At 40.0% G+C, this 13,043-nt stretch overlaps 1 protein-coding gene across 3 annotated transcripts in view; it reads right to left on the reverse strand.

Annotated features, from left to right (window-relative positions):
• emid1 (EMI domain containing 1) overlaps nt 1-13,043 on the reverse strand; it is a 120,255-nt gene that overhangs the window by 28,635 nt on the left and 78,577 nt on the right. For all 3 annotated transcript variants that reach the window (XM_022664729.2, XM_022664728.2, XM_022664730.2), the window contains exons 5-8: nt 11,362-11,423; nt 10,490-10,616; nt 7,130-7,174; nt 6,896-6,994 (exon numbers count right to left, since the gene is read on the reverse strand). In XM_022664729.2, coding sequence (XP_022520450.1) covers nt 6,896-6,994; nt 7,130-7,174; nt 10,490-10,616; nt 11,362-11,423 — 333 coding nt within the window. The remainder of the gene's footprint in view (nt 1-6,895; nt 6,995-7,129; nt 7,175-10,489; nt 10,617-11,361; nt 11,424-13,043) is intronic.

The following is a 13,043-nucleotide window of genomic DNA, read 5'->3' on the forward strand; positions in this document are numbered from 1 at the left end:
AGGTAAACGAGGTGCTGAGTTTCGATACTTGGCTGTTTGAGGAAGTGAGTTAATGAGAGCAGCAGGATATCTGTGTGTGTGTGTGTGGGCTGTGATTAACAGATGAAGGTGTGTGTGTGTGTGAGTGTGTGTGTGTGTGTGTGTGTGTGTGTGTGTGTGTGTGTGTGTGTGTGTGTGTGGAGAGAGCAGAAAGCTCAAATAAACTGGGCTAAATGCCGGAGCACATTAATGACTCCAGAGAGTAATAAATTAAACACAGTGAGTGTGTATATACTGTATATGTGTGTGTATATACTGTATGTGTGTATGTATGTTTATGTATGCACTATGGTGTATGTATACATATGGTATATAGATATGGTGTGCATGCATGCAGGTATACACTTATATACACTCAGGTCCATTAATATTTGCACAGTGATACAATAATGGTATTGGTATTTTGCTTCTACAGCAAAATAGATTCAAATAGACTTAAATAGAATTTAATGTACTTGAAAATCAGTCACTTTAACCTCAACCTCAGCAAAAGACAGAAAACAGTCTTTTCCGGGCAGAACAGTTGCATCGGCTCGGCTCTGGTTTGAATCTGGGTCTGATTCTGGCCAAATGCTCAGCAGCATGTGCCAAAACCCCGGTTGCCAAGTATAATATAGGAATTGGACCAATCATGCAATATATCAGCTGAGCCAGGGGCAAATATTCATGCTAGCTGGGATGGATATGAACACCTTAGTGAAACTGAAACTCAATGAAACTTAAAATATTTAAAACTCAATGCAACTGAAACTTATTGGATCTACAGCTCAAAAGGTTTGAACCTCAATGGCTCTGAACTTCAATAGCTCTGAATTTCAATGGCTCTAAAACTCGATAGCTCTGAAACTCAATAGCTCTGAACCTCAATAGCTCTGAAACTCAATAGCTCTGAACCTCAATAGCTCTGAACCTAATAGCTCTGAAAGTCAATGGCTCTGAAACTCAGTGGCTCTGAACTTCAATAGCTCTGAACCTCAACGGCTCTAAAACTCAATGGCTCTAAAACTCAATGGCTATGAACCTCAATAGCTCTAAAATTTAATGGGTCTGAACCTCAATAGTTCTGAAACTTAATGGCTCTGAACCTCAATGGCTCTAAAACTCAATGGCTCTGAACTTCAATAGCTCTGAACCTCAATGGCTCTGAACCTCAACAGCTCTAAAACTAAATAGCTCTGAACCTCAATTGCTCTGAACTTCAGTGGATCTAAAACTCAATAGCTCTGAACCTCAATGGCTCTGAACTTCAATGGCTCTGAAACTCAAAGGATCTAAAACTCAATGATTAACCTTAATGAACCTTAATGATTTTTTTTTTCAGTTAAAGCTTTAGTTTTAACTTCAGTTAAAGAACCTCAAAAATGTACCCTTAATGTATATGAACTTTAATGATCTGAAACTTAGTGGATCTGAGAACTACATCACTCATACACACTCCATTACTGCCCCAACAATCCTACAAAGTAATATATACTACACTGTGTGTGTGTGTGTGTGTGTACGTGTGAATGAGTGTATTAATCATAGTGTCCTGTTTCCCTTCTCCAGGAAATAAATGCATTAATACTGTGCTGACTCAGGGTTATACCACACACACACACACACACACACACACACACATACACACACATACACACACACACACACACACACACTATAACAAATGATTCTGTTGTTTTCAGAGAACTCTGCTCATACTGCTATAATACAGCTTCTTAGAACCGTTCATCTATTATTCTCTCATTAGGGTAAATACTAGAGGTGTCAATCGATTAAAATAATTAATCAGATTAATCACGATAATAGTATGTAATTAATCAATTAAAATTATGATTAAAATTTAGATACTGGTGTTTTTCTTTACAAAAGCACAATGCTAATTTTAAGCCAGAAACTGGACCCTGAATATGATCAAACCCTAGAATAAAATTAGCCTTTGCATATATTATAAATGGCATTATGTATTTTCTTTATTTTTAATAGTTTTCCCATCAGTAAAGACCATGAACCAGCCAATGACCAAGTTTAAAAAACAATTTAACAGTAGCTTGGCCCCGCCCACTGCACTGGAAAAACAGTAGTACTACTAGGAGCCATTAAGGAAAAGTAACAGCAAGTTTTTACTAATTTAATGTGTTTCAAACACTTTTTAATAATGTTTTAATCATGTTTATGGATTAAATATTTCAGTTATTTGGATTTATTTTTGCTATATAGATTTTATATTGAGTATGTGCATTACAGAAAGAAAAACAGCATTCTTACAATTTTTATCATTGAAGATAATTCAGGTCTGAAAGGGTTAAGTACTGTATATTAAATGTATCATTGTTTTAAATGAACAAATGTTCCTCAACTTCTTTCCAGCCCATTTTAGCAAATCTGAGAGAAGCCAGCGGAGCGAGAGAACGCCCCGCCGCTCCGCTAAACTCCCCGATGTACAGTAAACACTTATGATTTTAAAAACGTGTGGTCTGTCTAAGGAAAATAATAAAGCTGGGGCCATATGGAAGAAATAAGTGCGGGGGTATTGTGTATACATATCTCACGCTGATCTGAGACAGGGCCACGGAGTCAACGGAGCTCAAAAGCTCATCGAAACCCCAGCAGGGGCCCACGGACGGGTCAAAGGTCAGACAGATCCATTTCAGCCAATCAGAACACTGACAAAAGACATATCACCACCTGAGGCAATACTTCAGCGGTTATGATAATAATAAGGCTGTGTTCAGGCTGGAGTCCTGTGGGACGCCGCTGCTAGGAGTGATTTTAGAAGTGGAACGAGTTCAATCAGAGTAGTTTTAAACAGAACTGACAGCATGTAATCAAGACTGAGCTGTTTATACACTAGAGGGCGCTCTTTAAGGAGTGGAAAAGAGCTTCAGGACATAATTACCGTTTTTTTTGGACTATAAGGCGCACCTAAAATCCTTGAATTTTCCTTATAATCCGGTGCATCTTATGTATGAATTTTACCAGTCAGCTGCTAAGCGTGCTAAGCGCTCGCTCTTTTGCCAGTCAGAGTTAAGTGTATCAGGCTGTAGTTGCGTGGGACGAACTGCTAGCTGAGAGTGCCCTGGGTTAGCTGCTAATGCTAATGCTGCTGCACCAAGCCTTAATGGAAATCTGTAAATGTAAGCTTACTGTAAATAAACAGAAGCGCTTTACCCACCCAAATAAACAGTTTTCAGGAGAGAAATCTCTGATGATTAACAAACAGCACTCGTTTGAGCTCGGAGCAGTATTAGCATTAGCTGCTAAGCTCGCTAAGCGCTAGCTTTTTTGCCAATCAGAGTTGAGTGTATCAGACTGTAGTCTGCGTGCTTACCATGGTAAAACAAGTTATGTGAGATGAAACGCTAGCTTAAAGTGCTAATGCTGCTGCACCAAGCCTTAAATGATATCTGGAAATCTAAGCTTACTGTAAATAAACGGAAGTGCTTTACTCACCCAAATAAACAGTTTTCAAGAGAGAAATCTGTGTAAATTAACAAACAGCACTTGTTTTACTTTAAAAGAAAATGTCCTAATTACGAATTACAGTTTTGTTTACTTAGCTTAGCTTTACTTAACTTAGTTGCCCACCACCACCCAGCAGCAAGACCTGCTGAATTAGAAACACCCCTGTTCCTTACTAATGTCGCATAATGCGCCTTATAATCCTATGAGAGCGAAAAATAGGGTATATTAAACATCAGAATGGAGAAAAATTGTAGGAATGCACAGAAAATTTGCCAATTGAACATATTTGGCTGAAAATCAATGTTTGACACGAGTTAAAAGACAGAAGAATTTAAACTGAATAAGGGCACTATCTTAAACAATACATTTATAGGCTGTTTAATTTAGCCAATTATGAAAAAAGTTACAAAACGCATTAATTTGTTTCGGTTTGGTTTCAAGCTCAATTTTTCAGTCAGTTTTGAGAGGAGTTTCACCATTGTAAATGGCATAGTGATTTGCTTGTGAATATATCTACACTGATGGGTGTGGTGTTCTGGAAATGAGGTGTGTTCAGGTACATTTCTGGAGTTTTGCCTGTTTATCTTGGTAACAGAAAACACAGGAGCTCCACTGACTGAATACAACCCAGACAGACGCCAACAGTCAGACGTTCATTGGGATCTTGGCAGGCATCAACTCCACTCAACTCAGGCATGTGTCTAAACAAGCAGGTCAGTTTTCTCTGCTGAGAAGCATTTGTTGGACACGTCCAGGTAGCTGCGTCGTTAAAATAGCGATCTGTCAAAGTCAGAGCTCACCTGACTCTTAAAGGGAATGATGAGCACGTAAGTAACACATCATTTGGTTTATTTAATTAAGAGAATTAGTACATGCCTTTTTTGTGCCACAAGTTTCGAGCCACGCATGGTCTACTTTTCCCGTCGTTACGACAGCAAAGACACACTGACACGGCCTAAAAAGCAAGCTGCACGATGCACAATGCACAACGACTTACAGTTTGCTAAAATAGAGCCCACAGTGTTTCGTTGCCATCAGATCATTAGATTAGATCACGGTTATGATGGGTGTTTCCTCGCATTCTTCTCTTATCGTACGTCTCTGATGTTTTATATTTTATTTCAAAGTGGTGCACGACCTAAAGTCTGGGGACAGCGGGAGAGGGGCAGGATGAAGGGAGGGTTCTGTGTTTCAGGCTGAGGACTAATATTTTGGCAGGCAGTGTTTTTAGCCGAGTCAGCTTCTCCTCCTCAGTTCGGTGCTGCTGACGGTGGAAGAGCCGGCACCGTGAAAAAGCTGCATTCCTGAGTTATCACTGCACTATCCGCAGGAGCTAAAGGCTGCTATTAGTGGAATAACACACACACACACACTTTTACACACTTTTACACACTTACACACACACACACTTGTGAGAAATACTTGCGGAAATACTTTAACACACATTATTCACTACAAAAATAAAGTCAGAAATAAGATATAACTATTACAGTACAGTCATCTCAGCTCCACATAACAATGCCAGCCGTGGTCACATGACCGTCCTGCCCATTCCGCTGTAATGCATCAGCTATGCAGACAGGAAGTGACACGCTCTGCCCCGCGGATATCTGTTTATCTGGGAAGTTGTCCACCATGGAGGCCAGAGGCTCTGTACCGACTTATTCACATCTACTACAGCTGTTTACAGGGGAAAAACACTTTCACAGTCTCATTTTTACCGCTAAAAAGTACTGGGAAACTGTAGCTTATTTCTTGTATTCCTAGGTGGTTGATATGGGGTTACTATACTGTTGTAAGAAGTTGATAAGGTATCCCAGGTTATGGTTGCTGTAGGGTTGTGATAATGCTGCAAAGAAGTTGATATGGCATTGCAGGTGATGTTTGAAATGATGTTTCAAAGTGCAATGCTGTTGCTAAGTGGTTGCTATGGGGTTACTTTACTGTTGCAAGGTAGTTGATATTGTGTCCCAAGTTATCTGCTAAGTAGTTAATATGGTATTCCAGGTGATGGTTGCTGTAGGGTTGTGACAATGCAGCAAAGTAATTGAGAGGGTATCCCAAGTTATGGTTGCTATGGGGTTGCGAAAATGCTGGTAAGTAGTTAATATGCTATTCCAGTTGATGGTTGCTATGGGGTTACTATACTGTCACTAAGCTGTTAATTTGATATTCCAGGCGGTTATTATTGGGTTACAATACTGTTGTAAAAAGCTGGTAAGGTATCCCTGGTTATGGTTGCTATGGGGTTACTATACTGTTGTAAGAAGTTGATAAGGTATCCCAGGTTATGGTTGCTGTAGGGTTGTGATAATGCTGCAAAGAAGTTGATATGGCATTGCAGGTGATGCTTAAAATGATGTTTCTAAGTGCAATGCTGTTGCTAAGTGGTTGATATGGTATTCCAGGTGGTGGTTGCTATGGGGTTACTTTACTGTTGCAAGGTAGTTGATATTGTGTCCCAAGTTATCTGCTAAGTAGTTAATATGGTATTCCAGGTGGTGGTTGCTGTAGGGTTGTGATAATGCAGCAAAGTAATTGAGAGGGTATCCCAAGTTATGGTTAAAAGTTGATAAGGTTTTCCAGGCTATGGTTGCTATGGGGTTACTATACTGTTGTAAAATGTTGATAAGGTATCCCAGGTTATGGTGGCTGTAGGGTTGCGACTAAGCCAAGCAGCTGATATGGTATTCCAGGTAATGGTTGCTATGGGGTTACTCTACTGTTGTGAAGTAGTTAATAAGGTATACCAGGTTATGGTTGCTATGGGGTTGCAATACTGTTGCTAAACTGTTGCTATGGTATTCCAGGTTATGGTTGAAAGGGGGTCGCTATATTATTGCTATTATTATATGGTATATAATATTGCTATATTATTAAGTATTAATACGGTATCTCAGGTGGTTGCTATGGAGTTAAAATATTGTGATATTCCAGGTGGTTGCTATGGTTTTGAAATATTTTGATATTCCAGGTAATTGCAATAGGATTGCTATACTGTTGTAAGAAATTGCTATGTTGTTGCTATACTGTTGCAAGACGTTAATATGGTATTCTTGGTCGTGGTTGCTAAGTGGTTACAATAATGCTGCTAAGCTGCTGATATGGTATACCAGGTGGTGGCTGCTATGGGGTTGCAATGCTTTCGCTAAGTAGTAGTTGATATGGTATCCCAAGTTATGGTTGCTATGGGGTTGCGATATTGCTGCTAAGCAGTTGAAATGATATTCTAGGTGGTGGTTGCCATGGGTTGTGAACTATTGCTAAGCAGTTGATATACTATCCTATGTGGAGGTTGCTACGGGGTTGCTAAACTATTACTAAGCTGTTGATATGGTATTCCAGGTGGTTGCTATAGCTGTTTCTGTTCTATGGGGTGTGGCCTTGGGCTTACCTGCTGGTCCAGATGTTCCTCTTGTTCCTGGAACACCTGAGGGTCCCCTCACACCTGCTTCACCCTTCGGCCCAGGTAGACCCCGAGTACCTGGTTTACCTGCAGAGACAAACAGAAGCTCAGGAGTCAAAAGTATGTTATGCTAAAGTTATGTGTATGTATGTTATGCTATACGTTGTGAGATGTTATCTTGTGAGTGACATATTTTGGCTATTAAATTTGATGATAACTCACCATCTTTGCCAGGCGTGCCATCCTTGCCTTTTTCACCTTGTGGGCCTACAAAAGAAAAAACAAAAGAAAAACCCTATCAGGAACTTTCTTCATACTTCAGATAGATTCTATTGATCGCCTGAATCTAATCAATAATGCTAATGGCCGATGCTAATGCTAACGGCTGACCCTGGACCAGTGCTGAGGTCCAGAGTCCAGAATGAGCTCCTCAGTTCAGAACCTGAAGCTGAACTTCTGACGTCAATCAGATTCTCACGCCAAACTTTTTACGGCACAAATCAAATGCAGAGCTCCGACCAGCGGGACGTCCTGCACTGATCTCTAGTGACCGGATGAGATCAACAGTAATGGTCCAGTACACACACTCACGGGCCATAGAAACCCATTCATCTGCAGAAGACCACCCATAATCCCACCCATGATCCCACACTGTGAACTGATACACACTCTGCTCTCTCTGAGTGAAATCACACCATACACTCTCTATAAACGGCTGTGTGTGATTCATATAACATATATAATACAGAATAATTAAATATATTTAAGTATAGTTAAGGAATCAGATAGAATCATTGAATGAATGGATGGATATATTGATATATTGGATGGATGAACGGATTTGGTGGTTGGATGGACTGATGGATGCATGGTTTGAAGAATGGGTGGATAGATGGACAGTATGAACTATGAACAGGTTGATGATAGCTGCATGAGTTTGGCAGGATAGGGGGATGGAAAGATAGTGTGATGAATGTATGGAAAGGTAAGATCACTGGATAGATAGATTCATCCATCCACCCATCTAACCATCCATCTATTCAACTGTTTTCTGCCTATCCATTCGTCAAGCTGTATGTTTGTCCATCAATCTGCCCATCAGTCTATCCATCCAACTATATATCCATTCTTCCGCCCATCATACCATCTATCTCAGCATTCATACAATAAGCCTATATATACATCCATCTATCCATAACTCAACTGTTTGTCTGCTTATCCATTCATCAGTCTGTCCATCCTTCATATCACCCATTCAATAATGATACCATCCATCCATTCATCCATCTGTCTGTCTGTCCATGGATCAATCTATCCATCCAACTATATATCCATTCTTACACCCATCATACCATCTATTTCAGTATCCATACAATAAGCCTATGTCTGGAAGCATCCATCCATTCATCCCACCATCCATTCATTCATCCATCCATCCATCCATGCATCCAACTGTCTGTCTTTTTATCCATTCATTAATCTGTCCATCTTTCATACCATCCCTTCAATAAAGATACCATCCATCCATCCACCAGTCTGTCTGCATACACTCTATCCATGCACTCATCCCAGCCAAACATATTCAAACTCATGAATTCGATGGAGAATCTTTATTTAAATTTTTCATTTTGAGCAAACAAACTTCTGCGCAACTGAATATAAACCTTTCCACATCCATTATATGCTCTTAAATACTTACACTGTATTCTGAATTCTGATTGGCTCATGACTTTTTCACCTATTTATCAGTGAGGATGCACACTTTCACTACAGGAAACGCTTTATTATACAGAGAGTACGGAGAGGTCAGTCCCTGATCACACTCTGCAGCTATTCTGGGCTGTGTGGATGATGATGATTTCTGTGCAGTGTGTGTGTGTGTTTTGGTGAAATATTGCATTATGGGAAAGCGGTTCTAGGTCACAGAGACGAATCGTGCAGGGAGTGGGGGGACGATGCGGTGCGGCGGAGGGAGGGGGCTTAGCTGAAAACCCTGCTAACCTTGATGTTCTTATTTTTTTGCTGAGTGCAGTGCCACGGTAACAATCCCATCCAACAAAAACAGCCCCCACACACACACACACACACACACACACTTCTACTTATACACACACACACACACAGCTTCAATTTCGGCTAATCTCCTCCGGCCCGTACCCTCCAAAATCCCCAGCATCTGTGTGTAAAGATAAACAGGGCCGTGGGCGTGTCCGCTGCTCATCACAATGCCGAACAGCAATAGGATTATCCGGGCGAAGCGATTGGCTAATGAAGGGGAGAGTGTAATTGGCTGTAAAAGGATACACTGCTGAAAAAGGCCAAGAGAAAACACGGAGAAAACTCCCGGCCAAGCGCGGGCCCGGATCCAGACCAGAGGGGGTTACGGAGAGGGAGCTGGGGGGTTTGGGGGGGGGGGCGGAAAGCTGACAGAAATATTGTGTTTTCAGAGAAGCTGCATAAATCAGCGCTAAGCTAAAGCACTGCGAATAAAACTGCTACACATAAACCAGCAGAACTGCCCTGTACACCATACAGAGCGCTAACCTGGTGTAATTATTATTGTATTTTATTGTATTGTGTGTATTATACCACAGTTCCATTATCACTGTTCATTAAAAGATTTTGAGTTAAAGAGGAGGAGAAAATAGGATCTGTTTGGTTATAAAAACTCTGCTCTGTTTGTAGCTGCTCTGTTTGGCTTGTAAGCGCTGCTGCATCGTTGCTAGGTTACCTGTACATTATGTGGCGGAGTAATACATGGAGAGCTTCGGTTACAGTGCATTACCGGCTGATAACGGCACTAACTGTGGTATAATTCAGTATATATAGCATATACTGCTAAAGTATGCACAGTACAATATATTTCAATATAGTATGTAGTGTATATTATTTACTTGAACATATTGTGTTGTAGTATACATTTTTGTTTCAGTATGTTAAGTACAGTGTATTCTGGTGCAGTATATAGAGTATTTATATATATATATATACACACACAGTATACAGGATATATATATATATATATATATATATATATATATATATATATATATATATATATATATATATATATATATACTAATAAAAGTACATATATATATATATATATATATATATATACATATATTTCTTTTGTGTTTGCACTTTTGTCATACTTACCATATTTTTTGCACTATAAGGCGCATCTAAAATCCTTTAATTTTCCCAAAAATCCCCGGTATTTAGGAGTATTATATAGTACAGCATTATAAAGGTGTTTCAGTTTAGTTCCCCAACACTGAGACTGGAGCAGTATTAGCATTAGCCACTAACAGCGCCAAGCGCTAGCTCTTTTGCCGTTCAGAGGTGAGTATTATCAGCCTGTAGCCTGCTGCTAACCCTGGCTATCACTGCTGGAGCAGCATTAGCATCTGCAGCTAAACACATTAAGCACTGGCAGTTAGCCGCTAATGGTAATGCTAATGCTGCTGCACTCAGCCTTAGTGGAAATGTGAAAAGTGCTTTACTCACCCAAATAAACAGTTTTCAGGAGAAAAATCTAACTTAGTTTTCTCAACGTGATGTAAAGAGAATGGACCATACCTGCAGGACCCTGAGCTCCAGGAGCTCCTCTAGCAGGCAGCGCCCCCATGAGGGCAGAGGAGTCGGGGTCACCTCCACCTTTAGACTGGGAGGGTCCGTGAGAGGCGGGGCCGGAGAGGAGCTGGACCTGAGAGAGAGAGAGTATTGGGACAACTTTAATACAATGTTCCTTCTGAAATTAAGGGTAATAAAAATATTTTTTCCTTTTCGAAAGACTTAAAAATTGTGTCATGATGCTCATTGCTATCTTACACCCTGTCAAAAGTCTATTTTCACTCTTACTGCCTGACTGGTTTAAATAGCAGCTGTGCTTCTGAATATATCTACACTGATGGGGGTGGTGTTCTGGTTATGAAATGAGGTGTGTTCAGGTAAATTTCTGGAGTTTTATCTTGTTTATCTTGGTAACAGAAAAAACAGGAGCTCCACTGACTGAATACAATCTAGACAGACGCCAACAGTCAGACAATCATTGCAATGTTGGCATCACAACTTTTACATCAACAATAAACAGAATAGTAAATAAAATAACATTGCTGTTCCCGTAAATGAGCTGCTGGAGCTCCTTCACAGCATCAACCAGCAGCTCAGTTTCCTCTGCTGAGAAGAGTTTGTTGGACACGTCCAGGTAGCTGCACCGTTACAATAGCAATCCACCAAAGTCAGAGCTCACCTGACTCTTAAAGTGAATGATAAGCAAGAGACGCTCGGATTGGTTTATAACTTCACCATGATTAATTTAGAGAATTAGTAAATGCCATTTGCTTTGCGTTTCGAGACGAGCAAGGTGTACTTTTCCCGTCGTTACGATAGCAAAGACACCCTGACACGCCCTAAATCAAGCTGCACAAAAAAAGTGAGACAGACATTACCTTCGCCTCCAGAGAGCTGAGCCGATTAGTCAGAGCTGTGATACGACTGCAGTTCAGACAACCTGAGAAAAAGAGAGAGATAAAGAGAGAGATAGAGAAAGGATGTAGATAAGTGAACAGTTTTATTGATTGTTCCTAATCAGGCTAATCAATAACTCTCAGAGTGACCCAGACGAGGAGATCTCCCCCGTCACTCAATACCTAATCAGTCTTACTGATGCTTTAAAAGTTTGTTAAACTTTAACCCTTTAAACTCTGTGACTTTTATTACACCATAAACACCAGTGTTACCTACAGGGAAACCACTGGGTTACAGGGGCTGGAAACAATGGACGTCTCCAGAATGTGCTGCAGTGTCTGAATACTAGAGTTCGGTAGTGTTTGGTAGAGAATGATGGTGTTTGGTAAATACCAGAAGAGTTAAGTGGAGTGAAATGGTGTTTGTTGTAAGTGATGGTATTCAATCAATAATATTAGTGTTTGGTCATAATGTCAGGTTAGAGTGTTTGGTGGATAATGATGGTGTTTGTTGATACAGAATAAATAGTGTTTGTTGGTGGACAACGATGGTGTTTATTGGTGGAAAATGGTAGTGCTTGTGAAAGACCAGAAGTGTTTAGTGGAGAATGGTGTTTGGTAGGAGCATGGTGAATGGTAAAGACTGGTATAGTTCGGTGGAAAAAGGAATGGTGTTTGGTAGGAGCATGGTGAATGGTAAAGACTAGTATAGTTCGGTGGAAAAAGGAATGGTGTTTGGTAGGAGCATGGTTTCAGTAAAGAATGGTATAGTTTACTGAAGAGGAATGGTGTTTGGTATGAATGATGGTGTTCAGTCAAGAATGTTAGTGTTTGGTGGGGAGTCATAATTTCTGGTTTGGAGTGTTTGTTGGTGAATGATGATGTGGGGTGGAGAAGAATTATGGTGTGTGGTAAGACATATTGTTTGTTGGTGGATAATGATGGTGTTTGTTGGTAAATAATGATAATGTTTGTTGGTGGACAACGATGGTGTTTATTGGTGGAGAATGGTGGTGCTTATAAAGACCAGAAGTGTTTAGTGGAGAATAATGGTGATTGGTAAAGACTGTTATAGTTTAGTGGAGAGTAATGGTGTTCAATCAAGAATGTTAGCATTTGGTGGAGACTCATCATGTCTGGTTTATAGTGTTTGTTGGTGAATGATGGTGTTGGGTGGAGAAGAATTATGGTGTTTGATAATTGTTTGTTGGTAAATAATGATGAAGTTTGTTGGTAGATAATGATAGTGTTTGTTGGTGGAGAATAATGTTTGTTTGTACAGAATTAATAGTGTTTGTTGGTGGATAATTATAATGTTTGCTGGTGGTGATAGTGTTTGTTTGTGGACAACGATGGTGTTTATTGGTGGAGAAAGGTGGTGCTTGTGAAAGACCAGAAGTGTTAAGTGGAGTTTGGACCATGGTGTTTGGTAGGAGAATGGTGATTGGTAAAGACTGGTATAGTTTAGTGGAGAGCAATTATGTTTCGTTGAGAATAATAGTGTTTAGTGGGAAATTATATTTTTGGTTGATGGAGAACGATGGTTTATGGTAGAGAATTATGCTGGATGGTTATTTAGAAGAATACGATATTTGTTTATATATAATAATATGATTAATGTGTCTGGTGGAGAAAGATAATGTTTGGGTGAAAAACGATGGTAT

Source organism: Astyanax mexicanus, chromosome 22 (genome assembly GCF_023375975.1).
Source record: "Astyanax mexicanus isolate ESR-SI-001 chromosome 22, AstMex3_surface, whole genome shotgun sequence".
NCBI lineage: Eukaryota > Metazoa > Chordata > Actinopteri > Characiformes > Acestrorhamphidae > Astyanax > Astyanax mexicanus.